The sequence below is a fragment of the Oncorhynchus masou genome, unplaced genomic scaffold, assembly GCF_036934945.1.
Source record: "Oncorhynchus masou masou isolate Uvic2021 unplaced genomic scaffold, UVic_Omas_1.1 unplaced_scaffold_617, whole genome shotgun sequence".
Lineage (NCBI taxonomy): Eukaryota > Metazoa > Chordata > Actinopteri > Salmoniformes > Salmonidae > Oncorhynchus > Oncorhynchus masou.
In genome coordinates, this window is record NW_027012598.1 from 303070 (window position 1) to 320572 (window position 17503).

Consider the following 17503-nt stretch of genomic DNA (forward strand, 5'->3'; position numbering starts at 1 on the left):
TACTTTTTAATAAAGATACATTTGAAATAGTCATGATACCCTGATGAAGACAGTTTTTAGCTATTAAAACGTAATACATTGTTACGTCTGTCTGAGTGCAGCCAAAGCAATACCATGATCGTTATGATCATTATCCACGTTTTACCAGTAGGTGGCAGTATATTTACATATACTGTAGTCTATCTACGGTGTAGCGTGAAGTTGGCCCTAAACGCTGATCTGGGATCATTTCAGCATTTCCCCTCACTAATGGTTAGGATATTGGGCAGGGGAAGCTGATCCTAGATCTGTACCTTTTTTTAGACGAGTTATATCAACACTTATCTGAATCATCTAGGTTAATGTTTCACATGAAGTGAACCCGCGGAAAGAGTTACACAGTATTGAACCCCACGGTGTATTCATTTCACCTGAGCTGCGGACTCTGAACTTGTGCCCATGCTGTCGTTGATAAAGCCAAGGAATGCGTACACATCGTTCAGAACCCCTTATTTACCAGTATGATTAGCCTATTCTTTAGGGAAGGGAACAGGTGCCTGAACGGCGATCAAAGATGTGATTAAAACAGAAGTGTGTGTTGTCCTCCACCTGTCCGCCAGGGGACCGGTTTCCCCCGTTCCACCGTCTCCAGGCTAATCCCTCAGTCGACGTCAGGAATGGCCGACCAGGACAGCAGCGACGCATCTCCAGAGACACAAGGTGAGCTGCCCTCGACAACTTCTCTCGTTTAACGTGTCCATTAACTTGGGGTGTCCGTTGACCGTACGGAGGGGCTTTTGAACCCCACTATTCTCTTCTGTCGATGAGAATATGTGATTGGAAGTAGCGAGAGCCGTCGGGTCACGGGGACCGGATTAACTATCAACCCATAGATCACTGAACCCGCCGGTTATTATGCAACTGTGTTTCAAACGGAAAACTACTTTTAATACTACTACTTTTTAACGAGCTGTTTGGTCGTTCTCCACACGAATTGGGGCACGAGACTAGATACACCTGTTGGCTGGGGATGTTACACCGCGCAGTTCGGAATGCCTGTTGCGGTAGAATTCCCGGTGTTCCCCGCTGAGTTGATATGACAGGTGTAGCGGGTGGGAACAGCCCCGGATTTTGTAACCCGCATATATCGTTAATGTTGAATCTCTATTACACAGTATCCCTGTCATGTTCGGCACACTACTGAATTGTTCCAACCCAGACAAGGGAACTAATGTTGCGCCCAGGCTATCAAATGGGTGGCTATAGATTACATAAAGGGATTATGGCTTTGTTGCACTGTCGTGCCTTGCCTGGAAACACGACGTTGCATTCTATTCTACGTCAAATAGAAATTAGCGTTAGAATAAGGAAACTACTCTCCCGACCTCTACTAGGATATTTAAAAATATATCATTGTATTCAACATTCTGACTTGTTGAGGTCTTGAGAGGAACGCGTCCTGACTCAAACGCTCATTTGTGCCCGAGTTGAATTCCAGGCAGTGTAGTGACCAAATCCAAGCACTGCCTGCTGATAGGATGAAGAGGTTTAGCCTACTGTGGAAGAGATTTGGTTTCAGTATTAGGCTATGTGTTTTGCATCATGGCCTAGAATCTAGTTTTTGGCCATTTGATGTATTATATTGTTCCCAGGAATAAGGAGTATATGCCTAGTACGATGGGGCCCAGGCCCAGCGTGGTGGTTCGATGGGGCCCGGAGTGGCGGTTCGATGGGGCCCGGAGTGGCGGTTCGATGGGGCCCAGGCCCAGCGTGGCGGTTCGATGGGGGCCCAGACCCACTAACCTATACCTCCCCAGTCCTAATCAATCTCAAATCGTTCTCTGCGTCTGGTGATGAAATAGTATGACATTTTTGTACTCCATTTTGAGATTAAACTATGGATCCTCTCTGTCCGTCTCATTTATGTTGAAGCCTTACATTACCCATAAGCACTTTGTGTTGCACCGGATGTCATTTATTTCAATGTGGATGCCCACAATGGCGTGGAATCGCAGCGCCCCCTTGCGGTTGAAGGCTCCGTTGGCGTGGAATCGCAGCGCCCCCTTGCGGTTGAAGGCTCCGTTGGCGTGGAATCGCAGCGCCCCCTTGTGGTTGAAGGCTCCGTTGGCGTGGAATCGCAGCGCCCCCTTGTGGTTGAAGGCTCCGTTGTGAGACTCACGCTGCATACTTTGACATTTTCCAAACTTTGGGCTGCGTTCATATGGAGCCAAATACCTGCCAAAAAGTTGAACGTATGTATTGTTAGAATCGTAAGGAAATCTATACGTAAATTGTTAGGATTGTAAGAGAAGCCATGCATGAAACGTAACCACGTAAAATTAGATCTGTAAACGTACAAACCCTGTGTTACGACTATTATTTAAGATTTACATATTCAAGTCTTAATTTGTCTCCCTTTACTCAGTAGTTACAGATCTTCTCTATACGTACAAACTTTTGTCACGAATGTGGCATCTGCAAAGGACAGGAAGTGAATGTAGCTAGTCAAAGTTAACTAATCACTCAACTCTAGCCCAGATGTTAGTTGCTTTGCAAGCTTGTTTTAGAACGGCATTTGATAATGACGTTATACCAGTAGATGGCGTAGTATAGGCTTGGGGCCATCAGCAAATGACTTGTGTGAGAATGATACTCTGAAGACAAAGAAGAGCCTTGTCGAGAATAACCGCCTGAGCTGTAAAATAGAAAGTAAATATGATTTAGTCTAGGCCTATTCCACTATCTAAATATGCCATGCTGTTGTGTGTTTAATGGCCATCTGGTTGCGTAATACATTTTTATAGCCATGTGGGGCTACTGTGGGGGTAATGATGTAACCTAATGAATCATACTTTTTCCCCAGTATTTGGGAGCACGGACTGTAGGCCTAACTGGCTGACTACAATGCTCGCGTCGCGTGTACCAGCGGTGCAAAATAAATGTAGAAATCTATATATTATTCAATTATTGCACCCACATTGCTCTCGTGTGCGACAACGAGCGTCTGCGTTGCCAAGGACTAAAATAGAAGTCAGTTCTATTTGTGATGCACATCGCGCTGCAAGTCCAAATTCAACGCATGTAGACAGACCATGGAGTCTTTTGTTAAGACGTAGCTAGCTAGCTTGTATACTTTAACAGTACACTAACTTAATGAAAATGACTTTCTGACAAAATTAGAAACGTCTAATTTCTGAATGTAGCTAGCTAGACTCTCTTACCCGTATCCATGGATGAACGCTTCTCCCTCTCTGGCACTGTTGCAGATGCCACTGTTGCCCTTAGTTTGAAGATGTAATCCGGAGACAGGTGTTTTCTCCATGTCCTTAGTCATCATACTTTAATTCCACTGATTTCAAAACTCGGTTGTCCAGAAAGTGGAGATAAACACTTATGCAGTTCTACTAAGCAATACATAAAATAAAAAGCTGCGTTAGATTACCTACACATACTGACCAGCTCAAATAGACAGAAGCGTGCTACATGGCAGACCAATCCGAACCCATCTCTCGGCATATCCAGCCCACTCATTATCTCATCCAATCATGACTAGCGGGAAGGTTCCTGACTTTTTCTGTGGCTAAACCAACTAGGCTCTTAATTTAACATATCATTTGTATTTACAGATGACATACAAGTTTGTTATTAAGGCACATGAAAGCTCACATGTTCCAGAAGACATTTCTGCCCCCCCCTAAAAAAAATAGGTTTGCGCTCAAATGGCTCTCCTAGTAGTGACATACGCCTTGTTTCCTGAGGTGAGTCACATGACCCGATTCATATAAGTCATGTCTAATTAGTTTGAATTCATATTAACCCCTCCTTCAGAATGTGCTTTGGCAAGATTGAGTGATGAAATACATTTTTTTTATTATACGAAAATATTTTGAGTGTCGAAGACACTTGTGGTCATACATAATTCATAGATTCTTCAAACATCTATTATTATGATTCAATATTCCTGGTATATACTACTGGTTATGATTGCAGACAGAGCCCAGAGAATGGGATGGCGCAATATTGAATGAGTCATTTCTTTGTTGTTAAGGTGCATGGGGATGTCCACGTCACCCAGAGATATGCCCATGCTGCAGTGAGACACCTAACAGACCAACTAGTACTATGTAGACTTTGGCTGGCAAACAAAGGTTGGTAGCTAATCCATGACATTAGCTACCGAAATGTGAAGTAAACTCAACTGAGGAGTAATAGAGAATGAAGACTTTTAACTTGAAAACGTGCAGGGTACCTGTTTCCCTGTTTCCCTGACCTCTGTTTTTTTTTATATACTGTGTTTACGCTTGTTAGTGTTAGCACTCCTTTTGTGTACTTCATTTTATTTGTTGGTGAGATGAAACTGTCAAAACTCTGAACGGTAATTATTGTACGTCAACAAGCCTAAAATGTTAGTCCGTAATGGTCACGTTTGTATATGTTCACAGATTAAATGTCACATTTACGTTTAACGCATGGCTTTTCTTATGATCCTAACGATACGTAGCTTCAACCTTTTGGCAGCTATCTGGCTCCATATATTCAGTCCAGCCAGAGTCCATCAAAGAATAGGATTTTACCAAACCGGGAAGATGGAGATGTGGTGTTCGGTGACGGCTAAATCCCCCTGTTTCTATTGGTCAATGCTACGTAATACATTGGCTGTTAAGACAATTATAATATGACTGTTTCCTCCCGTTTTATGTTGGTAATGAAGTTTTGTTTTTGATGATAATTATTAGGTGTAGGTAGCGAGCTACAGTGGCTTCTTCAACCTAGCCTAGCCTTAAGCTAGCTACAGTGGCTTCTTCAACCTAGCCTTAAGCTAGCTACAGTGGCTTCTTCAACCTAGCCTTAAGCTAGCTACAGTGGCTTCTTCAACCTAGCCTAGCCTTAAGCTAGCTACAGTGGCTTCTTCAACCTAGCCTTAAGCTAGCTACAGTGGCTTCTTCAACCTAGCCTAGCCTTAAGCTAGCTACAGTGGCTTCTTCAACCTAGCCTTAAGCTAGCTACAGTGGCTTCTTCAACCTAGCCTAGCCTTAAGCTAGCTACAGTGGCTTCTTCAACCTAGCCTTAAGCTAGCTACAGTGGCTTCTTCAACCTAGCCTTAAGCGAGCTACAGTGGCATCTTGGTTGCCGTAGAGATGCGGTATTTACTAAATTACACTGATTGTCCCAAGACGGGATCTATGGTAATGCCCTGAAACGTCTTGAGTTTACACCAGAGAGGAAGAGGTGAAGAGAGAGGGATAACTGGGCCCTAAATCTGTTTTGTCTAGCAGGTGGTGTTTTTCTTTGGCAGATGGCATGGAGTACAGAGAGTGGATTAGCTAAAGAGCCCCATACCCAGGCTAACTGCCTTCCATTTTTGAAGGTTAACTGTTCCCCTGAGCGAGGCAGTTAACGCACTGTTCCCCCTGAGCGAGGCAGTTAACGCACTGTTAACACACTGTTCCCCCTGAGCGAGGCAGTTAACGCACTGTTCCCCCTGAGCGAGGCAGTTAACGCACTGTTCCCCCTGAGCGAGCCAGTTAACGCACTGTTAACACACTGTTCCCCCTGAGCGAGGCAGTTAACGCACTGTTAACACACTGTTCCCCCTGAGCGAGGCAGTTAACCCACTGTTCCCCCTGAGCGAGGCAGTTAACGCACTGTTAACACACTGTTCCCCCTGAGCGAGGCAGTTAACGCACTGTTAACACACTGTTCCCCCTGAGCGAGGCAGTTAACGCACTGTTAACACACTGTTCCCCCTGAGCGAGGCAGTTAACGCACTGTTCCCCCTAAAAAAATGTTAACCATCAGTTGAAAATGCGATGAAAACATATTTTTGTCACAATACTCTGGTATGTGCTCTCTAGCCAACAGCTGGGTATAGATGAGATTATTACGGACCAAAGAGCGAGATTATTTTTATTTGGCAAACGGCAGCCAAGCGTCTCTGATCACGTCACCAGAATAAGACCGTCGATATGTATCACTGTGCACTTTCACCACCCTGTGAAGTTCAGCATTAATTGATTTAATCTGTAGCCTAATAAACTGCATGCTTTCCTGAGTCATAGTGGGAGGACCACGTCATCACATGACTCCATGACTTACTACCTATAGGATGGTTTTATATCAATATTTGCACGTTAAGGTTTCCAGCACCATGTCTCTTATTACTGACACAAAAAGTTCCACCTTGCCTAGCCCCCCCCCCAGGCAGGTGGAGTGTCACCTTGTCTAGCCCCCCCCCCAGGCAGGTGGAGTGTCACCTTGTCTAGCCCCCCCCCCAGGCAGGTGGAGTGTCACCTTGTCTAGCCCCCCCCCCCCCCCCAGGCAGGTGGAGTGTCACCTTGTCTAGCCCCCCCCAGGTGGAGTGTCACCTTGTCTAGCCCCCCAGGTGGAGTGTCACTGTCTTTATTAAAATTGTTTCTCACTGATATGACAGATACGTTCCATATGTTTCTAAAACCGTACTGCGTTAATGTTCAGGAGGAGCGCTGGGGCTCTTAACAAAGGTTTATTGGTCAGAAGATCACTTCCTGAATAGAGGCTTAAGGTCTGCGGTCTGAATGGGCTTGGTGTGTGAGCAGGGTTCACGTGTCAGTACAGGGTTACATTGTTTTCTGCATGGGGACAAAGATCAGATTGAACTGTGAGAGTTGAATGGGAGAGACACAGTAACAAGGGGTGTGTACAGGACAGGTTTAGAAGCAGGGTTAAAACTCTACAATCTGGTCTGCTCTGCTCTCCTTGTCTGCTCTGCTCTCCTTGTCTGCTCTGCTCTCGTGGTCTGCTCTGCTCTCGTGGCCTGCTCTGCTCTCGTGGCCTGCTCTGCTCTGCTCTCGTGGCCTGTTCTGCTCTGCTCTCGTGGCCTGCTCTGCTCTGCTCTCGTGGCCTGCTCTGCTCTGCTCTCGTGGCCTGCTCTGCTCTGCTCTCGTGGCCTGCTCTGCTCTGCTCTCCTGGCCTGCTCTGCTCTGCTCTCCTGGCCTGCTCTGCTCTGCTCTCCTGGCCTGCTCTGCTCTGCTCTGCTCTCCTGGCCTGCTCTGCTCTGCTCTGCTCTCCTGGCCTGCTCTGCTCTGCTCTCCTGGCCTGCTCTGCTCTGCTCTCCTGGCCTGCTCTGCTCTGCTCTCCTGGGCTGCTCTGCTCTGCTCTCCTGGGCTGGTCTGCTCTGCTCTCCTGGGCTGGTCTGCTCTGCTCTCCTGGGCTGGTCTGCTCTGCTCTCCTGGGCTGCTCTGCTCTGCTCTCCTGGGCTGCTCTGCTCTCCTGGCCTGCTCTGCTCTGCTCTCCTGGCCTGCTCTGCTCTGCTCTCCTGGCCTGCTCTGCTCTCCTGGCCTGCTCTGCTCTGCTCTCCTGGCCTGCTCTGCTCTGCTGGCCTGCTCTGCTCTGCTGGCCTGCTCTGCTCTGCTGGCCTGCTCTGGCCTGCTCTGCTCTCCTGCTCTGGCCTGCTCTGCTCTGCTCTCCTGGGCTGCCACTATCACCAATATCACCTGCCACTGCTGTCACAGACTGCCTCTCTCTCTCTCATATCACCTGCCACTGCTGTCACAGACTGCCTCTCTCTCTCTCATATCACCTGACACTGCTGTTGCAGACTGCCTCTCTCTCTCTCTCTCTCTCTCTCATCACCTGCCACTACTGTTGCAGATTGCCTCTCTCTCTCTCTCTCATATCACCTGCCACTGCTGTTGCAGACTGCCTCTCTCTCTCTCTCAATTCAATTCAAGGGCTTTATTGGCATGGGAAACGTGTTAACATTGCCAAAGCAAGTGAGGTAGATAATATATAAAGTGAAATAAACAAAATTAACAGCAAACATTACACATACAGAAGTTTCAAAACAATAAAGACATTGCAAATGTCATATACATGCATACATGCATACATGCATACATACATACATACATACATACATACATACATACATACATAGTGTTTTAACAATGTACAAATGGTGAAGGACACAAGATAAAATAAATAAGCATAAATATGGGTTGTATTTACAATGGTGTGTGTTCTTCACTGGTTGCCCTTTTCTTGTGGCAACAGGTCACAAATCTTGCTGCTCTGATGGCACACAGTTTCACCCAGTAGATATGGGAGTTTATCAAAATTGGATTTGTTTAAAAATTTTTTGTGTATCTGTGTAATCTGAGGGAAATATGTCTCTCTAATATGGTCATACATTGGGCAGGAGGTTAGGAAGTGCAGCTCAGTTTCCACCTCATTTTGTGGGCAGTGAGCACATAGCCTCTCTCTCGCTCACTCGCACGCTCTCTCTCTCCTGCCACTGCTGTTGCAGACTGCCTCGCTCTCTCGCTCGCTCTCCCTCGCTCTCTCTTCTGCCACTACTGTTGCAGACTGCCTCTCTCTCTCTCTCTCTCTCGCCACTACTGTTGCAGACTGCCTCTCTCTCTCTCTCTCTCCTGCCACTACTGTTGCAGACTGCCTCTCTCTCTCTCTCTCTCTCTCTCTCTCTCTCTCTCTCTCTCTCCTCCTGCCACTACTGTTGCAGACTGCCTCTCTCTCTCTCTCCTGCCACTACTGTTGCAGACTGCCTCTCTCTCTCTCTCCTGCCACTACTGTTGCAGACTGCCTCTCGCTCTCTCTCGCCACTACTGTTGCAGACTGCCTCTCGCTCGCTCTCTCTCGCCCTACCTACCTGACGCACTCGGAGGAGAACAGCTGAGATGTGCCTCCGACAGAGGAGGTTAGCCTGCAGCTAGCTAGCATTGTCTGTTAGCCTTTAGCCTGGCAGGACTTCAGTTGTGGTGGTGTGGGGGGACTTTATCTCCACCCCTCCAGCAGCTTGCGGAGGGGTGTTGTTTCCTGCTCCCAGGGTTAGCCAGACTGGGTGCTGGGACAGAGGGATGCCAGGGGGCTGTGTAAGGGGACCAGTGCGCAAGGAGAAGCTGAGGAAGGGGGGCAGCCGGTCTGTCATCCCTGCCCTCTTTACCATCAATGAGGAAGAGGAAGGACAGAAAGGAATAGGAGCACAGAGGAGGAAAAGAGGTATGTTGTGGGGATGGAGGGGATAGAGGGGAGGGCTGGGGTGTTCAGGGGTCACAGAGGAGGAAAAGAGGTATGTTGTGGGGATGGAGAGGATAGAGGGGAGGGCTGGGGTGTTCAGGGGTCACAGAGGAGGAAAAGAGGTATGTTGTGGGGATGGAGGGGATAGAGGGGAGGGCTGGGGTGTTCAGGGGTCACAGAGGAGGAAAAGAGGTATGTTGTGGGGAAGGAGAGGATAGAGGGGAGGGCTGGGGTGTTCAGGGGTTACAGAGGAGGAAAAGAGGTATGTTGTGGGGATGGAGGGGATAGAGGGGAGGGCTGGGGTGTTCAGGGGTCACAGAGGAGGAAAAGAGGTATGTTGTGGGGATGGAGAGGAGGGGAGGGCTGGGGTGTTCAGGGGTCACTGGTGGGGTATCAACAGGAAAATAGAAGACTGGTGTGTGTCAGGGTTTCGGACGTTTGACAGGCAACATATTAAATAACTGAAAAACCACCAGACCCATATGCATTGGGTGCTTAACCCGGCTAGGGCCCCCACCCCCGGTGACGGAGACCCGGCTAGGGCCCCCAGCCCCTGTGACTGAGACCCGGCTAGGGCGCCCACCCCCGGTGATGGGAGACCACATTTACATTCTGGTAATTCATCTTAACAGAACATGCAACTCCAGGATGCAACAGTGTAACGTTTTTACTCAATTCTGAACTTTGAAGACTTTCCACATTTGACTTTTCCTCTGCCAACAAGACGAGTAATAAACGGCATCATCACTAGCCTATGTCAGTCTACTATCCCCAATAGAATAGATCCAACCTTTCTACTATTGGTCAGCTTGTTGAGAAGGAAACATACAACCAGTAAGCCTAGGCTACATAAAATAAATAAAAACATGAGTCTGATGCAACAGATCAGAACAGTTTAGCATAACATGTTAAACTATTTCTTCACATAAAGCAATGTCCACAAGGCAGTAGGGCACCGCATCAATGTTTGTTCCGTAATGCAATTAGCTTGGATAAATAACACTGTTGTCTGTACATTGTCTGTTTCATTTGACAGATGAAAATGTCTCTTTTAGGAATGTAGAATGAGTGTGTATTACAAGAGGTCCAGGGGGGCTGTCAGACATATTGAATGCAATAAAGGTAACATTTTGGGGGGCTCTAAATAATGCCCATTTAATCTCCTATTTATTTAAAATGCAGCAGTACTGATAGATTCTGTCTGATGTTTGGCTCAAACACAGGCTCTGTACCTGTATGCTGTGCGCTTGTGATAAATAAGATGCGTAAAGATTATCGAAAAATACGCACGCCAATTTAATTCCACGTTAATAATGCAACCTAGAGACTAAGCATGACCGGTTCAAATATACTTCCATCGACTGGTGTTTCCATCAGTGAAGAAGTTAAAAATCATTATATTGGAATTTTTATTTGTCTGCTTTAGTTGTTTTTGTGGGGGGTGACAGTGGGGGGAAGAGTCTGGTGTAATGCTGAGGAGATGACACCGGGGGTGTGTGATGCTGAGGAGATGACACCGGGGGTGTGGTGTAATGCTGAGGAGATGACACCGGGGGTGTGATGCTGAGGAGATGACACCGGGGGTGTGTGATGCTGAGGAGATGACACCGGGGGTGTGTGATGCTGAGGAGATGACACCGGGGTGTGTGATGCTGAGGGAGATGACACCGGGGGTGTGTGATGTTGAGGAGATGACACCGGGGGTGTCTGTGGTGTGATGTTGAGGAGATGACACCGGGGGTGTCTGTGGTGTGATGTTGAGGAGATGACACCGGGGGTGTCTGTGGTGTGATGCTGAGGAGATGACACCGGGGGTGTGGTGTGATGCAGAGGAGATGACACCGGGGGTGTGGTGTGATGCTGAGGAGATGACACCGGGGTGTGTGGTGTGATGCAGAGGAGATGACACCGGGGGTGTGGTGTGATGCAGAGGAGATGACACCGGTGGGGGTGTGGTGTGATGCAGAGGAGATGACACCGGGGGGGGTGTGGTGTAATGCTGAGGAGATGACACCGGGGGGTGTGATGCTGAGGAGATGACACCGGGGGGTGTGATGCTGAGGAGATGACACCGGGGGGTGTGATGCTGAGGAGATGACACCGGGGGGTGTGTGATGCTGAGGAGATGACACCGGGCGGTGTGTGATGCTGAGGAGATGACACCGGGGGGTGTCTGTGGTGCGATGCTGAGGAGATGACACCGGGGGGGTGTGGTGTGATGCAGAGGAGATGACACCGGGGGTGTGGTGTGATGCTGAGGAGATGACACCGGGGGGGGTGGTGATGCTGAGGAGATGACACCGGGGGGGTGTGGTGTGATGCAGAGGAGATGACACTGGGGGTGTCTGTGGTGTGATGCAGAGGAGATGACACCGGGGGTGTGTGATGCTGAGGAGATGACACCGGGGTGTGTGATGCTGAGGAGATGACACCGGGGGTGTGTGATGCTGAGGAGATGACACCGGGGGTGTGTGATGCTGAGGAGATGACACCGGGGTGTGGTGTGATGCAGAGGAGATGACACCGGGGGGTGTGGTGATGCAGAGGAGATGACACCGGGGGTTTCTGTGGTGTGATGTTGAGGAGATGACACCGGGGGTGTCTGTGGTGTGATGCAGAGGAGATGACACCGGGGTGTGTGATGCTGAGGAGATGACACCGGGGGTGTGTGATGCTGAGGAGATGACACCGGGGGTGTGTGATGCTGAGGAGATGACACCGGGGGTGTGTGATGCTGAGGAGATGACACCGGGGGTGTGTGATGCTGAGGAGATGACACCGGGGGTGTGTGATGCTGAGGAGATGACACCGGGGGTGTGTGATGCTGAGGAGATGACACCGGGGGGTTTCTGTGGTGTGATGCAGAGGAGATGACACCGGGGGTGTCTGTGGTGTGATGCAGAGGAGATGACACCGGGGGTGTGTGATGCTGAGGGAGATGACACCGGGGGTGTGTGATGCTGAGGAGATGACACCGGGGGTGTGTGATGCTGAGGAGATGACACCGGGGGTGTGATGCTGAGGAGATGACACCGGGGGTGTGTGATGCTGAGGAGATGACACCGGGGGTGTGATGCTGAGGAGATGACACCGGGGGTGTGTGATGCTGAGGGAGATGACACCGGGGGTGTGTGATGCTGAGGAGATGACACCGGGGGTGTGATGCTGAGGAGATGACACCGGGGGTGTGTGATGCTGAGGAGATGACACCGGGGGTGTGTGATGCTGAGGGAGATGACACCGGGGGTGTGTGATGCTGAGGGAGATGACACCGGGGGTGTGTGATGCTGAGGAGATGACACCGGGGGTGTGTGATGCTGAGGAGATGACACCGGGGGTGTGTGATGCTGAGGGAGATGACACCGGGGGTGTGTGATGCTGAGGAGATGACACCGGGGGGGTGTGGTGTGATGCAGAGGAGATGACACCGGGGGGGGTGTGGTGTGATGCAGAGGAGATGACACCGGGGGTTTCTGTGGTGTGATGCAGAGGAGATGACACCGGGGGGGGGGGTGTGGTGTGATGCTGAGGAGATGACACCGGGGGGTGTCTGTGGTGTGATGCAGAGGAGATGACACCGGGGGGTGTGTGATGCTGAGGAGATGACACCGGGGGGTGTGTGATGCTGAGGAGATGACACCGGGGGGTGTGTGATGCTGAGGAGATGACACCGGGGGGTGTGTGATGCTGAGGAGATGACACCGGGGGGTGTCTGTGGTGTGATGCTGAGGAGATGACACCGGGGGGTGTGTGATGCTGAGGAGATGACACCGGGGGGTGTCTGTGGTGTGATGCTGAGGAGATGACACCGGGGGTGTCTGTGGTGTGATGCAGAGGAGATGACACCGGGGGGTGTCTGTGGTGTGATGCTGAGGAGATGACACCGGGGGGGGTGTGGTGTGATGCAGAGGAGATGACACCGGGGGGTGTCTGTGGTGTGATGCAGAGGAGATGACACCGGGGGGTGTGTGATGCTGAGGAGATGACACCGGGGGGTGTGTGATGCTGTGGAGATGACACCGGGGGTGTGTGATGCTGAGGAGATGACACCGGGGGTGTGTGATGCTGAGGAGATGACACCGGGGGTGTGTGATGCTGAGGAGATGACACCGGGGGGTGTCTGTGGTGTGATGCTGAGGAGATGACACCGGGGGGTGTCTGTGGTGTGATGCTGAGGAGATGACACCGGGGGTGTGTGATGCTGAGGAGATGACACCGGGGGTGTGTGATGCTGAGGAGATGACACCGGGGGGGTGTGGTGTGATGCAGAGGAGATGACACCGGGGGGTGTGGTGTGATGCTGAGGAGATGACACCGGGGGTGTCTGTGGTGTGATGCTGAGGAGATGACACCGGGGGGGTGTGGTGTGATGCTGAGGAGATGACACCGGGGGGTGTGGTGTGATGCTGAGGAGATGACACCGGGGGGTGTGGTGTGATGCAGAGGAGATGACACCGGGGGTGTGGTGTGATGCAGAGGAGATGACACCGGGGGGGTGTGGTGTGATGCAGAGGAGATGACACCGGGGGGGTGTGGTGTGATGCAGAGGAGATGACACCGGGGGGGGTGTGGTGTGATGCAGAGGAGATGACACCGGGGGGGGGGGGGTTGTGGTGTAATGCTGAGGAGATGACACCGGGGGGGTGTGGTGTGATGCAGAGGAGATGACACCGGGGGGTGTGGTGTGATGCAGAGGAGATGACACCGGGGGTGTGGTGTGATGCAGAGGAGATGACACCGGGGGGGTGTGGTGTGATGCAGAGGAGATGACACCGGGGGGGGGGGTGTGGTGTAATGCTGAGGAGATGACACCGGGGGTGTGGTGTGATGCAGAGGAGATGACACCGGGGTGTGTGATGCAGAGGAGATGACACCGGGGGTGTGTGATGCAGAGGAGATGACACCGGGGGTGTGTGATGCAGAGGAGATGACACCGGGGGTGTGTGATGCTGAGGAGATGACACCGGGGTGTGTGGTGCAGAGGAGATGACACCGGGGGGTGTGTGATGCAGAGGAGATGACACCGGGGGGTGTGTGATGCAGAGGAGATGACACCGGGGGGTGTGTGATGCTGAGGAGATGACACCTGGGGGGTGTGTGATGCAGAGGAGATGACACCGGGGGGTGTGTGATGCAGAGGAGATGACACCGGGGGGTGTGTGATGCTGGGGGGGGGGTGTGCCAGGCTGTATCTGGGGCAGAGAACTGTGGAGAGAGAAGGGATGATATAGTCCATCAGTCACCAGAGTCCTGTTAATTCAGTCTGTCACAACAACTTCCCCCTATCAACAGGCTAGTGATGATACTGGGACTGTGTTTAGTGGTGGAGTAGCGGTGACTATGTCGTATTGCAGTAGAACGTTGCGTGGCTGGTGTGTGTGGTTCCTGTTTGTTCTTGGGGAGCGACTGCCCTGTATGTGACTAGGTGTGTGCTGACACCAGCGCAGCAGGGGCGAGTCGCCAATCAATCAATCAAATGTATTTATAAAGCCCTTTTTACCTCAGCTGATATCTCGAAGTGCTGTACAGAAACCCAGCCTAAAACCCCAAACAGCAAGCAATGCAGGTGTGGAAGCACGGTGGCTAGGAAAAACTCCCTAGAAAGGCCAAAACCTAGGAAGAAACCTAGAGGAACCAGGCTATGTGGGGTGGCCAGTCCTCTTCTGGCTGTGCCAGGTGGAGATTATAACAGAACATGGCCAAGATGTTCAAATGTTCATAAATGACCAGCATGGTCAAATAATAATAATCACAGTGGTTGAAGAGGGTGCAACAGGTCAGTAACTCAGGAGTAAATGTCAGTTGGCTTTTCATAGCCGATCATTCAGTGTATCTCTACCACTCCTGCTGTCTCTAGAGAGTTGAAAACAGCCGGTCTGGGACAGGTAGCACGTCCGGTGAACAGGTCAGGATTCCATATCCACAGGCAGAACAGTTGAAACTGGAGCAGCAGCACGGCCAGGTGGACTGGGGACAGCAAGGAGTCATCAGGCCAGATAGTCCTGAGGCATGGTCCTAGGGCTCAGGTCCTCCGAGAGAGAGAAAGAGAGAATTAGAGAGAGCCCACTTAAATTCACACAGGACACCGAATAGGACAGGAAGTACACCAGATATAACAAACTGACCCTAGCCCCCTGACACACAAACTACTGCAGCATAAATACTGGAGGCTGAGACAGTAGGGGTCGGGAGACACTGTGCCCCATCCGAGGACACCCCCGGACAGGGCCAAACAGGAAGGATATAACCCCACCCACGTTGCCAAAGCACAGCCCCCACACCACTAGAGGGATATCTTCATCCACCAACTTACCATCCTGAGACAAGGCCGAGTATAGCCCACAAAGATCTCTGCCACGGCATGAGGGGGGCGCCAACCCGGACAGAAAAACCACGGCAGTGACTCCACCCACTCAAGTGACGCACCTCTCCTAGGGACTGCATGGAAGAGCACCAGTAAGCCAGTGACTCAGCCCCTGTAATAGGGTTAGAGGCAGAGATCCCAGTGGAGAGAGGGGAACCGGCCTGGCAGAGACAGACAGCGCCATTGTCCTTTGGTGCTATATATGAGGTCTACCATGTTATGGTGCTATTATATGAGGTCTGCAGTGTTATGGTGCTATTATATGAGGTCTACTGTGTTATGGTGCTATTATATGAGGTCTACTGTGTTATGGGGGTATATACGAGGTCTACTGTGTTATGGTGCTATTATATGAGGTCTACTGTGTTATGGGGGTATGTGTTTACTGTGTTTTTAGGTGACCAAATACTTATTTTCCACCATAATTTGCAAATAAATTCATAAATCCTACAATGTGATTTTCTTTTTTTTTCTCATTTTGTCTGTCATAGTTGAAGTGTACCTATGATGAAAATTACAGGCCTCATCTTTTTAAGTGGGAGAACTTGCACAGTTGGTGGCTGACTAAATACTTTTTTGCCCCACTATATATGAGGTCTACTGTGTTATGGGGGTATATATATATATATATGAGGTCTACTGTGTTATGGTGGTATATATATGAGGTCTACTGTGTTATGGTGGTATATATATGAGGTCTACTGTGTTATGGGGGTGTATATATGGGGTATATATATGAGGTCTACTGTGTTATGGGGGTATATATATATATATATGAGGTCCACTGTGTTATGGGGGTATATATATGAGGTCTACTGTGTTATGGTGGTGTATATATGAGGTCTACTGTGTTATGGTGGTGTATATATGAGGTCTACTGTGTTATGGGGGTATATATATGAGGTCTACTGTGTTATGGTGGTATATATATGAGGTCTACTGTGTTATGGTGGTATATATATGAGGTCTACTGTGTTATGGTGGTATATATATGAGGTCTACTGTGTTATGGTGGTATATATATGAGGTCTACTGTGTTATGGTGGTATATATATGAGGTCTACTGTGTTATGGTGGTATATATATGAGGTCTACTGTGTTATGGTGGTATATATATGAGGTCTACTGTGTTATGGGGGTATATATATATATATATATATGAGGTCTACTGTGTTATGGTGGTGTGTGTATATATATATATATATATATATATATGAGGTCTACTGTGTTATGGGGGTATATATATGAGGTCTACTGTGTTATGGTGGTATATATATATATATATGAGGTCTACTGTGTTATGGGGGTATATATATATGAGGTCTACTGTGTTATGGGGGTATATATATATGAGGTCTACTGTGTTATGGGGGTATATATATGAGGTCTACTGTGTTATGGGGGTATATATATATGAGGTCTACTGTGTTATGGGGGTATATATATATGAGGTCTACTGTGTTATGGGGGTATATATATATATATATATATATGAGGTCTACTGTGTTATGGGGGTATATATATATATATATGAGGTCTACTGTGTTATGGGGGTATATATATATATGAGGTCTACTGTGTTATGGGGGTATATATATATATGAGGTCTACTGTGTTATGGGGGTATATGAGGTCTACTGTGTTATGGTGGTGTGTGTATATATATATATATATATGAGGTCCACTGTGTTATGGGGGTATATATATATGAGGTCCACTGTGTTATGGGGATGTTTCTTGTAGTCCACGATCACACACTTCGTCTTGCCTCAGTTGCGGGAGTGGTTGTCCTGGCACCGTACTGACCACCTCCCTATGACCTGATCACTGACAATGAGACTAATCACCCTCAGGTCGTTAGCAATCTTAATGATGCTGTTGGAGTTGCGCGTTGCCCCACAGGCTTATGTGATGTAGTACAGAAGGGGACAAAGCACGCACCCCTGCGGGGCCCCCGTGTTGAGGGTCAGGGTGGTGTGTGTGTGTGTTGTTGCCTACCCTCACCACCTGGGGGTGGCCTGTCAGGAAGTCCAGGATCCAGTTGCAGAGGGAGGTGTTTAGTCCCAGGGTCCCTATCCTAGTGATGAGCTTTGAGGGTACTATGGTGTTGAATGCTGAGCTGTAGTCAATGAATGGCATTCTCACATA

The 17503-nt window shown here is 49.4% G+C and overlaps 1 protein-coding gene across 4 annotated transcripts in view; it reads left to right on the forward strand.

Moving 5' to 3' along the window:
• The first annotated feature begins 447 nt into the window (after window positions 1-447).
• Window positions 448-17503, forward strand: part of LOC135536430 (ensconsin-like) — a 64114-nt gene continuing 47058 nt past the window's right edge. For all 4 annotated transcript variants that reach the window (XM_064962767.1, XM_064962768.1, XM_064962769.1 and 1 more), the window contains exon 1: window positions 448-699. In XM_064962767.1, the coding sequence (XP_064818839.1) occupies window positions 657-699 (43 nt within the window). In that variant the 5' untranslated portion in view covers window positions 448-656. The remainder of the gene's footprint in view (window positions 700-17503) is intronic.